The 15,284-nt window shown below is 59.2% G+C and overlaps 1 protein-coding gene across 2 annotated transcripts; it reads left to right on the forward strand.

Annotated features, from left to right (window-relative positions):
• The first annotated feature begins 226 nt into the window (after window positions 1-226).
• Window positions 227-14,506, forward strand: Tns2 (tensin 2). Of its 2 annotated transcripts, none has more exons than XM_051160416.1 (29): window positions 227-265; window positions 2,480-2,588; window positions 2,974-3,011; window positions 3,820-3,858; window positions 4,150-4,188; window positions 4,354-4,403; window positions 4,630-4,801; window positions 5,097-5,147; window positions 5,430-5,552; window positions 5,641-5,705; window positions 6,390-6,473; window positions 6,983-7,095; window positions 7,178-7,238; window positions 7,391-7,466; window positions 8,848-8,977; window positions 9,074-9,139; window positions 9,222-9,335; window positions 9,424-10,638; window positions 10,773-10,920; window positions 11,014-11,561; window positions 11,675-11,764; window positions 12,054-12,179; window positions 12,380-12,472; window positions 12,599-12,676; window positions 12,808-12,885; window positions 13,302-13,470; window positions 13,945-14,013; window positions 14,093-14,122; window positions 14,210-14,506. In XM_051160416.1, exons 1-29 carry the CDS (start codon window positions 260-262, stop codon window positions 14,346-14,348), a joined length of 4,119 nt encoding a protein of 1,372 aa, XP_051016373.1. In that variant the 5' UTR covers window positions 227-259; the 3' UTR covers window positions 14,349-14,506. The 2 variants fall into 2 exon arrangements, with proteins under 2 accessions (XP_051016373.1, XP_051016374.1); XM_051160417.1 differs by lacking the exon at window positions 227-265 and adding an exon at window positions 1,057-1,149.
• The last annotated feature ends 778 nt before the right edge of the window (window positions 14,507-15,284 follow it).

A 15,284-nucleotide genomic window follows, 5' to 3' on the forward strand; every position in this document is an offset into this window, starting at 1 on the left:
CTGCTGTCCAGGGCTGGCCTGAGAGCCCCCAGGCCATTGACCTTTGTTTTAGGAAGCTTGTTCCATCCCTTCCAAGGCCGGGTCCACCTCCTTCCCTTGACTCCTGGGACAGGAAGTTGGCCCTATTCCCAGGAGGGGGAAGCAGGAGGCCCTCCAGGGGGTGGAGTATGTGTTGGGAGGGGGCCTCCTGTCCAGTCCTCCGCCCCAGTGACAGCCCAGTGACAGCAGCAGAGGAAGGAGAGCCAGGCCCAGAAGAGCCATGAAGGTAGTGCTCAGGTCGGGCGGGTGGTGGGGTGGCCAGTGGGGCCTCAGGTGCAGGCTCTGGGAACTAAGCCAGGGACTCTGGGTTCTGGCTGGAGTCTTCAGGAGGGACTTCCAGGGGCTTTGGGTGACAGCAAAATGGGCCAGGCCAGACCTGTAAGACGGTTGGTTGGCCCTTCTGGCTGGAACTTGGCTCTGAGGAGGGTACTACAATATCCCACCTGGCAAGGAAGTCAGCCCTCATCCCTCCTTTCCCGTCACCCTGCCGCTCCGGAGCCCTGCGCTGCCCTGGGTACTGGTTCCCAGCTCCACTCCCTTCCCACAGGAAGCCTCAAGGGAACATGAGAGTTCAGGCTAGAGACTGGCTGGGGACACAGTGTTCTCCACTGGCCCTCGAGCCCTGCCCTGAGACCTGAATTCCCACCCCGCGCCAGCCACTGGCTGGTTCCAGGGCTGGAGCTCAGGACCGTAGACCCCTGCACAGGGTGACCTGGTAGGTGGGTGGGAGGCAACTCCAGAGGAGCTGGGGAGAGCCAAAGGCCTTAGGCTGACACTCCCAGCAGGGTAGATCCTGAGAATCAGATCCCCTGGCCTCCCCCACATCCTCCCCCACCCCACTTCCTGGAGCAGCGACCTGCCCCCTTCCCGCCTGCACTTCCCTCCACTTCCAGGGCCGGGCTTCTCCACACACCAGCCAGACGGCCTCCCCTCCACCCAAGGGAAGCGGCAGCCTAGGCCAGGCGGCTTCCAGGAAGCCCCAGCATTGTTCAGGCCCTACAGCCAAGAGCCCAGCCAGCCGGCCAGCCGGCCACCATGAAGTCCAGCGGCCCTGTGGAGAGGTTGCTCAGAGTCCTGGGGAGGAGGGACAGCAGCCGGGCCACCAGCAGGGTAGGACTGCCCACCAGCTGGGCAAAGGTGGGGCAGGGTGGAGGTGCTAAGGGGTAGGGGGGGGGGCCAGGATTCAGGCCAGACCCTTTTCCCCTGACTCAGCATATTCCTCCCCCATTCCTCTGGCCCCCTGAGGTGACTAGGATGGCAGTGTGGTCCTCACCATTGGTTCTGACTCCAATATGCGTTTTCTCTTGACTTGAGCCTGAATAAGCCCTGAGGGTTCCGCTAAGAGCGCAAACTCTGACTTCCCCGGGAAGCTTGAGGGAAAAGGAATGGGTCAAAAGGTGGATGAAAGGGAGGGAGCCAGGTCTTCCAGCAGCGCTGTGACCAGGAGGTTGCCTTCCACTGACGTCATCTGCACATGATGATATTAACAGCTTGTCCAAGTGTCCTGGTGGGGTCCAGGACACCTCCAGTCTAGAGGGGACAATGCTGCTCCTATGGTGTCGTCCTATCCCCTTTCCTTTCGCGCCTCCGCCCTTCGAGGGTGTTAACGCTATGGCGGGCAGATCCAGGGAGAGGAGGAAATGGCAGGGGCTGGACACAGGGAGGCGCGGGATGGAGGGAGGTGGTCCACAGGGCCCGGGTAGGAGGGATGGACTGGGACGGAGGGGGTAAGAAATGCAGTGACAACTCCCACGGAGCAGGGACCTGGGCAACCTCTGGCTGGGGAGGGGGCATACAGAGCCCCTGGCCACCCGTCTGACGACATGCAGGAGCAGTAAGGCTGTCTGTCCCCGCTGTCATTCCTCCAAGGTCGCCACCCCCTCCTCCTCACACAGCTGCTGCCTGCCGCCTCCTCAACACAGGCACAAAGAGTAAACATGTTCTTCTGACCACGGGGGAGGCGGGGTATGTCAGCTGCCTGGAGCTTGGGGACATTGAGAGCCAGGGGCTCAGGACTGGCTGCAGCCAGTCTAGGTGTTCTGTGACAATGTGCGTGTGTGCCTGGGCCTTCGGCTCCTGGTATGCCCACCTCATCTAGGGGCGGGCAAGACTGGGAGTAAAGTCAGACCCACACTCTGCCAAGATTCGGAAAGTCCTCAACATTTGAAGTGGCAGTGACAAGGCAGGACATCACATAGCAGGGCCACGTGAGGGGGCCTTAGGGAGGAGCTGGCCAGCCAAGGTGACGCAAGGGGTCACATTCCAAGCCCTGGAGAGGGCAGGCCCCACGACTACCGTGAAACAGCTGTGGCCAAGTGTGCCTTGGAGTGCAGACTCCCAAAACAGCAGTGCCGCTCTAAGGCGAGGTCCCTGCCCAGCCTTGGAGATGGGCCCACTAGGGGCTCATCATCCCTCCATCTGTCTGTCGCCCCTCCCGCAGCCTAGGAAAGCAGAACCACACAGCTTCCATGAGAAGGTTTTCCGGAAGAAAGCTCCAGTGTGTGCAGTATGTAAGGTGACCATCGACGGGACCGGTGTCTCGTGCCGAGGTGAAGTGCTCTTCCCATTATAGAGCAAGCCCTCAGCTCAGCGTTTCTGTGCTGCATGGCCTGGGGGGGCTGGGGCGGAGGGGGGTCAGGCAGATGGATGGGCAGAAACAAATGCCCTCGCTCTCCCCACGACACCCACCTTGGCCGCAGCCCAGCTTTGTGATTCCACCACCTTCCCACCTTCCCCTCTGTTCATCCCAGACCATGGCCTCTGGCCCTCTTCCCCGATGATGCTGTCACACCCTGCTTCCCAACTCCAGCAACCTAGTGTACTAGAGTCCCGGGGTGGGGGGTTGGCTTTCAGGGCCTAGGGAAGTGGAGGACAGCCACCTTCACTGCTCCCATGAGCCTCTGCTGACCCCTGTCCTCCCCTTTCTCTCTCTAGTCTGCAAGGTGGCCACACACAGAAAATGTGAGGCAAAGGTGGGTGTCCTATCCGGTCCTACCTAATGGGGGATGGTGTCCTTTCCCTGCCCAGACTGCCGTGGTCACCCATACTGCCATGAGTCTTCCACCTAGTCCCCTGTCATTCCTGGAGACCCCCTCCTGGGGGGCAGGAGCGCTGTGTTGGGCCCTTTAAAAAACACTCCACTCCACCCTGGAGGGTGGACAGCAAGACAGTTTGTCTTGGTGCTGTGCCCAGGCTGCAGCTGGTGAGAGGATGGGAGGAGGAGGAGGAGGAGGAGGAAGGCAGGGAGGATAGAGGGGGAGAGCAGGATGGGCTGTGCCCCCTCCTCCAGGAAGAGTTCTCAGGGTGCCTCAGTTGGTCTTACCCTGCCTGGGTACTGAAGGCCGAGCCTCTTCCCCTGCACGCTACAGATGGTACCCACTGTCCGCTAAGCACCTGAGGCAGCCCCATCTCTGAGGAACATTCCTGGTCCTCCCCTTTGGTGCAGAGGGTAGTCCCGGGGGCCTCCAGCTAGCTTGGGGGAAGCTATGTGCCCATGGGTGGGGTCTCAACGGTGAAAGAGGCTAGTGTCCACCCCTGGCCATTGGCTGGCTGGCTGGCTCTATATATAACTCCTGTCCTACAGCAGGATGAATGGGGGTCTGTGTGGGCAGGGGGCTGAGAGCCAAGAGCAACAAACAGGGGGCCCCCGGGGGTGGGGGACTGAGAGGCCAGAAGCAAGACTCCCTTAAATAGAGGCACCTCAGCTAGAGCTGACAGCCCCTCCGCCTTCCTGCTGAGGCAGGGCACCCCATTTCAGCCCTTTCCCGCATCTCCCTCCAGGTGGCTTCACCCTGTCAGGCCTTGCCCCCTGCAGAGCTGGTGAGTCTGCTGTAGCGTGGGGACAGGGGTGTCCAGAGGTCTGGTGGCTTTAGAGTGGGTCTCCAGGAAGTTACCTAGAACTGGGTGTTGTGGTCATGGGTCAGGCATCCCGGACAGATGGCCGTCCGTCCGCTGTTACTGTCTTCTAGGGCCTATTGGTGGCTAGAGCCCTGTCCTCAGGGAGCCCTCCCGCCCCCGCTCCCACCCCACCCACCCCAGGTCAGACTGGTCCTTGCCCCTGCCCTAACCACTCCCATTTCCTCCCTCACCTCCTCCTCCTCCTCCCTCTAGCGGAGAAACACCGCCCCAGTCCGGCGCATAGAACACCTGGTAAGGGGTGCCAGGGGCCTGGGCTGGGAGGGGCGCGTGGGTGGGTAGCTCTTGGAGTAGGAACCCACGGTCTCCCCAAGACCACGGTTTGTGGAACTTTGGGCCGGGAAGCCTCTAAGAGATGCATCCAAAGCGATGTCTACATTACCGTTTCTCATCCACCAGGGCTCCACCAAGTCTCTGAACCACGCCAAGCAACGCAGTACGCTACCCAGGTGAGGACGCCTGGCGACCCCACGTGGGCAGTTTCCGCGGGACGTCCCCCCATTCAGCTCATGGCAGTGGGCTCCAATAACACACCCCAGGACAGTGCTCCCCCCGCCCCCTCCTGACCACCCACCCTCAGGACCTAGCAGGCCACCCTTGCCATGGTCATACTAGCCCCCTGAGGCGCAGCGCCTCTGGGTTCCTTCCCTGAGTCAGCTTTGCCGCCTTTCCCAGGAGCTTCAGCCTGGATCCGCTCATGGAGCGTCGCTGGGACCTGGACCTCACCTACGTGACCGAGCGGATCTTGGCGGCAGCTTTCCCTGCACGGCCAGAGGAGCAGCGACACCGGGGCCACCTGCGCGAGCTAGCCCATGTGCTGCAATCCAAGCACCGGGACAAGTACCTGGTGAGGAGCGGGGCGGGTGGGGGGGGGGGCGGTTGTCTCCAACCAATGAGAGGACTGGGAGGTCCAAATGAGGCGAGGCTACTGTTGGCGGTGAATCCCTGACGGGGGGTGGGGTGGGGGGGGGGCGGGGCAGGCAGGGGGCGGTGTTAGCGTGCAGGGGCCGGAGGAGGCGGGGCGGCCCGCAGCTTGCATTGGATTCAGCTGAACAGAATTGCAGTCTTAATGTTTCTCATTGAGGGAGGGTACACCTCCCGGCAGCAGAGTCAGAAGTCATCTAACTCTTCCCTTTATTCAGCTATTCAACCTGTCTGAGAAACGACATGACCTGACCCGCCTGAACCCCAAGGTAAGGAGGGGTAAATGGTCGTCTGTCTGGCCTTTAAGCCTCCTTGTTATTAGCAATTGATGTGCATTTTACTCATACCCACTTAAGATACAAAAAAAACCAAACAAACCTTGGTGCAGGGGGGGAGGGTATCAGCCTACAGTATGGCTGAAAAAAAGTGTCCAAACTATTGTGGACCACTAGCAAGCCCCACCTCTTTGTTCCTGACCCCCCAACACACAAACACACACACACACACACACATGCCCCACAAACACAGCATTGTACTCTGTACTTCTCCAGGTACAAGACTTTGGCTGGCCTGAGCTGCACGCCCCACCTCTGGACAAGCTGTGTTCCATCTGCAAAGCCATGGAGACATGGCTCAGTGCCGACCCTCAGCACGTGGTAGTGCTGTACTGCAAGGTGGGCTGAGACCTCGGAGGCCGCAGGGCTGGAACAAGGTCAGCCTAGAACTCGCAAGTTTCCCAGCTCTGTCTCTTTATCTCTTTAGGGGAGCAAGGGAAAGCTTGGGGTCATCGTCTCGGCCTACATGCACTACAGCAAAATCTCCGCAGGGTGAGTGGTCCCTCCTCATCTGCCCTGCCGGAGCTTGGCTCTTTAATCAGAGAGGCCTACACCATACACTCGGTGTGATGCCACCCGTCTCGCCCAGCATTCTACCACAGAGGAGCTGGGCTGAGTCTCAGGGCTGTCGGCAAGTTGCTGTTAAGCCGACTTGAAATGACACAACACAACCCGTCTCTCAGTTCAAGGTGGCGGGGTGGGGGGGTGGGGTGGGGGGTGGGCCTTGCTCTCTCGGGGACTCTAGGCAGACTCCTTCCTTGCCTCTCTCCAGCTTCTGGCGGTGGCTGGCAATTCTTGGCAGCTCTTGGCTTGCAGCGGCATCACTCCCACCTCTGCCTCCATCATCACGTGGCGTTCTCTCTGTGCGTCTGTTTCTGTTCCTTCTCCCCTTGCTCCTGTGTGATCTCATCTTAGCCTATCTAATTACCTTCCTAAATAAGGTCACATTTGAGGTACCTTTCTCTGGGCGGGGAGAGGGACATCAACCCATCAGGTGGTCTAACGGCCCCCTTTGGCTGAGGCCCAGCAATTGGGAAACACACTGCCTTAGGGCTTTCACACTGAGGGGGTCACATGGTTCCCCCTTCCCTGGGGCTTCAGCATGGAAGGCCAGAATGGGACTGGGTCCCTAATTAAGCCCCACCCTCACCCCCAACCTGCCTTGCTCTCTCCCAGGGCTGACCAGGCGCTGGCAACTCTCACCATGAGAAAATTCTGTGAGGACAAGGTGGCCACGGAACTGCAGCCCTCGCAGCGCCGGTGAGCCAGTAGGGAAGGGCTGGTTCTCCTGTCAGGCGGGCAGCTCACCTGAATCCCACAGTGCAGGGAAGCCAGGCACTGTGCCAGATTCTGGGAAGTCAGAACAAACAATGTCAGGCTCTCGTGGCAAGTCATGTGCTAGTGGAGTGGAAGGTGAGAGGCCTTGTGTGCGTGCTACCTGGTGATTAGGAGTGTGAAGGAAATACAGCTGAGGGTCGTGTGTGTGTGAGTGTGTGTGTGTGTGTGAGAGAGAGTGTGTGTGTGAGAGTGTGTGTGTGTGAGAGAGTGTGTGTGTGTGTGAGAGAGAGTGTGTGTGTGAGAGAGTGTGTGTGTGTGTGTGAGAGAGAGTGTGTGTGTGTGAGAGAGAGTGTGTGAGAGAGAGAGTGTGTGTGTGTGTGTGTGTGTGTGTGAGAGAGAGAGAGTGTGTGTGTGTGTGTGTGTTGAGGGTCTGCCCTGTTGGCGTGGTGTGCGGCGCCCTCTAGATGTATTCCTTGCTGTCCTCTTGCCAGCTACGTCAGTTACTTCAGCGGGTTGCTGTCTGGCTCCATCAGGATGAACAGCAGCCCCCTCTTCCTACACCACGTGTTTGTGCCCGTGCTGCCAGCCTTCGAGCCCAACACAGGTGAGTCCGCATGACAGGCGTTCCCACGGGGACAGCCACCTCCCACCCCACTTCGCCCTCACACCTTCCTTCCCCGCTCCAGGCTTCCAGCCCTTCCTCAAGATCTACCAGTCTATGCAGCTGGTCTACACATCTGGAGTCTAGTAAGTGCTGCCCCCGGGCCTGGCACCTGCCTGCCTACCGCCTTCCCAGCATCCCCAGGCCTGGCTTTCTGGCCCCACTGTGGCTTGACAGAGCTTAGCTGCCTGTGTGCCCTCCCTGGGCGCCTCACTGTGTCCCTTCTCTCTGCCCAAAGCCGCATTGCAGGCCCGGGACCCCAGCAGCTCTGCATCAGCCTGGAGCCAGCCCTCCTCCTCAAAGGCGATGTCATGGTGAGGGGGGTCGTAACATTGGGGGGAGTCCTGAGGGTGGAGATTGAAGTGAAGTGGGGGGCAAGTCATGAGGCCAAGCAGATCTGGGAGGGCAAAAGGGACCCCCGCTATCTCAGAAGGAGGGTCCATGTTGAGGTCGGGGCACAACAGAAGCGGTGGCCAGGTAACCCTTGGGGCAAAGGCACAGATAGGGGGTAACCGTTGGGCACGACTTAATTGTTTTTAAAAAATTATCTGTATTACCTGTAGGCCCAGCTAGCAATCAATCAAGACACAGACACTTGTTATATTTTAAGATAGCCTTAGTTAACCTCGGGCAGGGCAGATATCAATCCTCTAAACTACCTCCCATAGTGGGGCAGGCATGGAATCCCTGCCTCAATCCCATACCATCTGCTTCCAGTAACTGCTATCAAGTTACCTCCCATCCATAATCCTAAATACTTGCTAATGTTCTTCACCTGGGCCAGATTCTCCATCCACGCCGGCCGTGTGCTTCTCCTCCACCTAACCCATGGCAGCCTCCTCTCTTCACTTTAGGTCTCTCTCCTTCCTCCTTGTGGCGGTCTTTCTTCTTCCCAGAATTCCTCTCTCCTTTCTCCTCATAGCAGTCTCTCTTCTTTCCAGAATTCCTCTCTCCTAGCCCCACCTATCTCCTTTGCCCTGCCCAGGTGGGGTGGGTTTTTATTAAGTAAAAGCTAAGTCACAGAGACAGTAAACAGTAATTAGTATCAAAATATATAAGACCATCCCCCAACAAGGTAACCATGGGGCAAAGGCACAGATAGAGGGTAACCCTTGGGACAAAGGCACAGATAGAGGGTAACCCTTGGGCAAAGGCACAGATAGAGGGTAACCCTTGGGCAAAGGCACAGATAGAGGGTAACCCTTGGGCAAAGGCACAGATAGAGGGTAACCCTTGGGGCAAAGGCACAGATAGGGGGTAACCCTTGGGCAAAGGCACAGATAGGGGGTAACCCTTGGGCAAAGGCACAGATAGAGGGTAACCCTGGGGCAAAGGCACAGATAGGGGGTAACCCTGGGGCAAAGGCACAGATAGAGGGTAACCCTTGGGGCAAAGGCACAGATAGAGGGTAACCCTTGGGCAAAGGCACAGATAGAGGGTAACCCTTGGGGCAAAGGCACAGATAGGGGGTAACCCTTGGGCAAAGGCACAGATAGGGGGTAACCCTTTGGGCAAAGGCACAGATAGAGGGTAACCCTTGGGCAAAGGCACAGATAGAGGGTAACCCTTGGACAAAGGCACAGATAGAGGGTAACCCTTGGACAAAGGCACAGATAGAGGGTAACCCTTGGGCAAAGGCATAGGTAGGGCAAAGTGGCTGTGAAGGCCTAACCCCGGCTTCCCGCCCTCTTTTAGGTAACCTGCTATCACAGAGGTGGCCAGGGGACGGACCGGACCCTCGTGTTCCGAGTTCAGTTCCACACCTGCACCATCCATGGACCACAGCTCACCTTCCCCAAGGACCAGCTAGACGAAGCCTGGGCTGGTGAGTCAGAGGCCAGTGACGTGGCAGGTGGGCTGGTACGGGAAAGGGGATGCCCAGAGGGCCTGGCTCCCACCACCACCTCCTCCTTCTCCACAGATGAGCGGTTCCCTTTCCAAGCATCAGTGGAGTTTATCTTCTCCTCCAGCCCCGAGAAAGTCAAAGGTAAGAGTAGGAGCAGGAGGGGCAGGGTACTGAAGGTGTTGGGAGGTCCCCTGCCTCTCAGTACCCAGGTGGCTTTCCACAGGCAACACCCCACGGAACGATCCCTCCGTGTCGGTGGATTACAACACAACAGAGCCTGCTGTACGCTGGGATTCCTACGAGAACTTCAACCAGCACCACGAGGACGGCGTGGACGGTGGGTGGCATGGGGTGGGGGTGGGGAGTGATAGCTTTGTGGCTTGTGGGGAGCGGCAGACCCCACTCACAAATCCTTCTCCACTCAGGCTCCTTGGCCCACACAAGGGGCCCCCTGGATGGCAGCCCTTATGCCCAGGTGCAGCGCGTGCCCCGCCAGACCCTACCAGCCCCCGCCCCAGAGCTCCCCCCACCCCCGGTGCTATCTGTCAGCAGCGACTCTGGCCATTCTTCCACACTCACCACAGAAGTCACAGCCGAGTCCCCTGGCCGGCCTCCCCCAACTGCTGCCGAGCGGCAGGAGCTGGACCGATTGCTGGGAGGCTGTGGGGTGGCCAGCGCGGGGCGTGGGGCCGGGCGGGAGACAGCCATCCTCGATGATGAAGAACAGCCCTCGGTGAGCGGAGCCCCGCACCTTGGGATGTACTCGGGCCACAGGCCTGGCCTCAGTCGCCACTGCTCCTGCCGTCAGGGCTACCGGGAGCCTTGTGGAGTCCCCAACGGGGGCTACTACCGGCCTGAGGGAACCCTTGAGAGACGACGGCTGCCCTGTGGGGGCTATGAGGGACACCCCCAGGGCTACGCAGAAGCCTCTGTGGAGAAGAGGCGCCTCTGCAGGTCACTGTCAGAAGGGCCCTACCCATACGCGCCTGAGCTGGGGAAGCCGGCGGCCAATGCGGACTTTGGCTACCGCTCAGCAGGCTTCCGGGAGGTGGTGATCCTGGAGGACCCTGGCGTGCCGGCTTTATGCTCATGCCCAGCCTGTGAAGAGAAGCTGGCGCTGCCCACAGCCGCCCTGTATGGACTGCGACTAGAGAGGGAGGCTGGAGAGGGTTGGGCCAGCGAGACGGGCAAGCCTCTCCTGCACCCAGTGAGGCCTGGACACCCATTGCCTCTGCTGGTGTCTGCCTGTGGGCATCACCATGCCCCCGTGCCTGACTACAGCTGCCTGAAGCCACCCAAGGTGGGTGAGGAAGGGCATGCGGGCTGCCCCTGTGCCATGTGCCCTGAAGGCAGGTACGGGCATCCTGGGTACCCAGCCCTAGTAACCTACGGCTATGGAGGAGCAGTTCCCAGCTACTGCCCAGCATATGGCCGGGTACCTCACAGCTGTGGGTCCCCAAGTGAGGGCAGAGGATACCCCAGCCCTGGTGCCCACTCACCACGGGCTGGTTCTGTGTCCCCGGGAAGTCCACCCTACCTGCAATCCAGGAAGCTGGGCTATGAGATTCCTGTGGAGGATGAGAGACACAAGTACCCACTGCCTGGGCACCCGGCCTCTACGGGACCCTTGGCATCTGCAGGTGAGGACACCAGGGTGACAGCAGAGGACGGAGGGCGGTTCTAACTGCTGCTGGGGATGCAATGCTGCGGGTGGGAAGTGGCTGAGCCAGACGGAAAAGTGGGCTCCGTGGACAGCTTCTCCCTTCCATCTCAGAGTCACCCGAGCCATCCTGGAGGGATGGCTCCAGTGGACACAGCACACTGCCTCGGTCTCCCCGAGATGCCCAGTGCAGTGCCTCTGCAGAGTTCTCTGGCCCTTCCACGCCCGTGCACACCAGCAGTCCAGTCCAGGGCAAGGAAAGGTACGCAGAGGGCCAACACTGTTTGAGCATGTTCTGTGGGTGTCAGCTACCCGAAGCAGGGGCTGTCTGATCGTCTGCCTCTCATCCCCGCAGCACCCGGCGGCAAGACACCAGGTCTCCCTCCTTGGCACCCACTCAGAGACTGAGTCCTGGCGAGGCCTTGCCCCCTGTTGTCCAGGGAGGCCCTGAAAAGGCTCCTGAACTGTTGACTAGCAGCAGGCCTGAGCCACTGGACCCTAGCTCCTTCTCCCCACCCAGCTCACCCAATGGCTGGCCTCAGGAAAAAAGCCCAGGGGGCCACGTCAACAGTGCCAGTCCTCGGGGCCCTGTGCCAGCCACCCTGCCCGGACTCCGCCATGCCCCGTGGCAGGGCCCTCGGGGCCCCCAAGACAGCCCAGATGGCTCCCCCCTTACTCCTGTGCCTACCCAGATTCCCTGGCTGGTGGCCAGCCCAGAGCCACCCCAGAGCTCGCCCACCCCTGCTTTCCCCCTGGCTGCCTCCTATGATGCCAACGGTCCGGCTCAGCCTCCACTTCCCGAAAAACGACACCTGCCTGGGCAGCAGCCAGCACCGCCAGCCAGAAGCACCAATCCACATGTCACCTTTGCACCTCCTCTCCCTGATGTCACTCCATCCCCAGGTATAAGGGTCTAGGAGGATCCAGATCTGGTGGGCATCCTTTAAAGAGCCTCACTTCCCAGAGAGAGAGCCTGGGGAGCCCTGGGGTCTGAACTCAATCCCCACCTCTCCTAGAGCACCCTCCTCTAGAGAACCAAAGCAACGTCAAGTTTGTCCAAGACACATCCAAGTTCTGGTACAAGCCGCACCTTTCCCGTGACCAAGGTGAGAAGCCAGAAAAGACGTTGTGCCTGCCCCGCCCCACCCCCAGGCCTGTCTGGGCGGAAAGTCTCTCATCCTGGTGGGGCCTTTGTTTTCCTCTGTCTCTGCTCCTAGCTGGGTTGCTCACCTGCAGCGATTCTAGTCTTTGGCCTCAAACTAAATATTGTCTAAAGTCTGGTGCCCCAAGAGGGCCCGACTCCTGGCATCCCACAGCTGTCAAAGTGAGAGAGTTGGGGACCTGCTACTGGAGCTGTGTGGGGCTGCCCGCCATCTTTACACTTGTGCCCTGCAGCCATTGCTCTGCTCAAAGACAAGGACCCTGGGGCCTTCCTGATCAGGGACAGCCATTCATTCCAAGGAGCCTATGGGCTGGCCCTCAAGGTGGCAACAGCGCCACCCAGTGCCCAGCCCTGGAAAGGTAGAGTGCTCTAGCCGAGGGAGCGGGTGTGTGGACGGGACCAGGGTAGTGGGGGTGGCACGGCACACAGGACAGCACCCTGGGGGTAAGGGGCAAGGAAACACCCTTCTGCTGCCTGGAAAAGAGCCCCCTGGGGAGAAGCTGAGGTCCTGGACTCCCATAAAGCCTCACATTCTCCACCCGTCCGTCTCTCCTCTCAGGGGACCCCTTGGAACAGCTGGTCCGCCATTTCCTCATTGAGACTGGGCCCAAAGGCGTGAAGATCAAGGGTTGTCCCACGGAGCCCTATTTTGGTGAGAAGTGAGAGTCTGAGCGGGTTCCAGCAGAGCTGGTTAAGGGAGAGAGAGGCCTCAAGAGGGCAGAGGAGAATGCCCTGGCTCTCTGTGGGCTGCTCAAGAGCGTTCTTCCCTCCCTGGCAGGCAGCCTGTCAGCGCTGGTCTCTCAGCACTCCATCTCTCCCATCTCCCTGCCCTGCTGTCTGCGGATTCCAAGTAAAGGTGGGTGATCTGTCTCTTCAGCTCTCACCACCCCTACAGCCAAAAAGAGGTCCTGTCTCCCCCACTCTCCCTTAGGGTAGCTAGGGGAGCCTCTTCCTCTTGACCTTCCTCGGTGGCTCTCATCTCCTCAGATCCTCTGGAAGACACCCCAGAGGCCCCAGTGCCCACCAACCTGAGTACAGCAGCAGACCTTCTGCGCCAGGGGGCAGGTAGAGACTGGCTTCCCCTCCCACTGCCGGGTGGCCAATAGGACACGGAGGCATTGAAAGGACTGTGGGTGATGGAGCCCGCAGATACTTTTAACCCACAAAGGCCTGGGGGCGCGGGGCAGGGGGAATGTTTCCAGGAGGTGGGGAAGGGGTCACAAGCTGAGCTCTCAGTGTTCACAATACAGGGATCAGCAGCCACAGAGGCAAGAACTTAGAATGTGTGTCCTCAGGCCCCTCCCGCTGACGCTGGCTATAGAACCCTTTGGAGTTACCTTTCTAACTTGTCAGAACATGAGTCTAGTGCATTCGGACAGCACTGGTCAGGGAAGGGCACAGGACGGTGGCATGAGAAGCTAAGGGGAACAGATCTGGGTCCTGACAAAGCTACGTCAGCCCATCAGCCTTCTTCTCCTTAGCCTGCAGCGTGCTGTACCTGACCTCTGTCGAGACAGAGTCACTGACGGGCCCTCAAGCTGTGGCCAGGGCCAGCTCTGCCGCTCTGAGCTGCAGCCCCACCCCTGTTCCAGCCGTTGTCCACTTCAAGGTCTCAGCCCAAGGCATCACACTGACCGACAACCAGAGAAAGTAAGAAAGACCAGGCACAGGCTCTGCAGAGTTCCAGGGAAAATAAGACCAGGCACAGGCTCTGCAGAGTTCCAGGGAAGGATTTGGGGGGCTTGGGCTGGTTTGTTTCATTTGTGTGTTATATGCACATACATGCTTGTATTTACGTGCCAGATTGATAATTTAGACTAATCCTGGGTCAGCTGACCACCTTGTTGAGGCAGGGTCTTCAGTCAAACCTGGAACTCACAGATATAGGTGGTCGTGCTAGCCGGCCTGTCCCCCAGGATCCTGCAGGTGGTCCTGCTAGCCGGCCTGCCCCTGGGATCCTGTCTTTGCCTTCTGAGGCTGTAACTGTGAGTGGGCTGCCACACAAACCCAACACTTACCTGGTTCTAGGGATTCAAACTCTTGCTAGCACTTTAACCTCTGGGCCACCTGCCCAGCCCAGAGCCCTGGATCTCAGCATGACTGTCCTCCCCACCCACCCCCCAGACTCTTCTTTCGCCGCCATTACCCAGTGAGCAGCGTCACCTTCTCCAGCACTGACCCCCAGGACCGCAGGTGAGCCTCCTCAGAGACCCCCACCCCAGCTCCCCGGGGCTCAGGCCCTGGGCTGACCCCTTCACGGTTCTCTTTACAGATGGACCAACCCAGATGGAACCACCTCCAAGTAAGTGTCCCTGCTGAGCCACCCTACAGCCTACACCGTCCTCCGTGAAAGCGACACAGAGGCCCACCCCTGGCTTTGTCCCTCTAGGATATTTGGTTTCGTGGCCAAGAAGCCAGGAAGTCCCTGGGAAAATGTGTGTCACCTCTTTGCGGAGCTTGACCCAGACCAACCAGCGAGTGCTATTGTCACCTTCATCACCAAAGTTTTACTGGGCCAGAGGAAATGAAAGAAAGCCACAAGCTCCAAGGCCACATCAACACTGCGCCCTCCCAGCAGCCACAGTCCTCACTGCCCTGGCCTGGACCCAGGAGCTGGTGCCAACTCTATCAAAGAGGGAGTGGCTCCAGCCTGGGCCTCTGCATTTCCTGCCCCTGCCTGCTAAGCTGAGTGAGTGGGCCCATGAGATGACCTGGCATGTGAGCAGATGGCAGAGAAAGGTGTGAGGGGTGGAGCCGGGGGGGGGGGGGGAACCCTGCCAGCTGCAGGTCCACCATGGAGAGAGAGGGAAGAGGCTTCCCACCTCCCTCTAAACAGAGGCCAGAGTGGGGTCACACAAACAGAGGGGAAGAGAGAGTCTATTTTTGTGTAATAATAAAGAATTTCTATAAACGTTTGAAGAGCTGATAACTTCTTCATAGGAAGAAGAAAAACTCAAGTCACCCTCCGCTGTCTCCACCTGCTAGCCTCTGCACGGGGAAGGAGTCCCTTTCTGTCTGTCCTGATAAATACGGAGGCTCCGCCTTTATTGGCTGTATAAACATCTCTGATCTGTACATACATTTCATATATCATAGTGCAGGGCCCGACAGGAGGGGCAGGGGGAGCCCAGCAGCACAAAGCACCCCCCTCCCCCACTCTACCCACTGTGCAAACTGAGACCAAGAGCTCCCACTTCCTCTTCTTCCCCTGTTCCTGGGGAGCAGGTCAGGAGATGGGGGAGAAGATGGGGGCATTGGTTGGGGGAGGGGTCTATGTAGACGCTAGAATCAAACACTGAAGCAAAAACAGTCAACTGGCACAAGCCACAAGCTGGGCACCGGGGGGTGGGGGAGGGTAGGTCAGAGTGGGTGGAGGGAAGTGAGGGGCCAAGCTGCTGCTCGGGGCAAACAGCCACAGCACGACACAACACGTGCCCTAGTGCCTGGAGGAAGAGTGGACAAGA

This window comes from Acomys russatus, chromosome 17 (genome assembly GCF_903995435.1).
Source record: "Acomys russatus chromosome 17, mAcoRus1.1, whole genome shotgun sequence".
Lineage (NCBI taxonomy): Eukaryota > Metazoa > Chordata > Mammalia > Rodentia > Muridae > Acomys > Acomys russatus.

Excerpts from the sequence above, each read along its gene's own strand:
- Tns2 (XM_051160417.1), top strand. The coding sequence starts at position 1,075 with ATGAAGTCCAGCGGCCCTGTGGAGAGGTTGCTCAGAGTCCTGGGGAGG. Across the intron at positions 3,012-3,819 it reads ACAGAAAATGTGAGGCAAAG|GTGGCTTCACCCTGTCAGGC; the intron begins GTGGGTGTCCTA and ends ATCTCCCTCCAG. Across the intron at positions 11,562-11,674 it reads TGATGTCACTCCATCCCCAG|AGCACCCTCCTCTAGAGAAC; the intron begins GTATAAGGGTCT and ends CACCTCTCCTAG.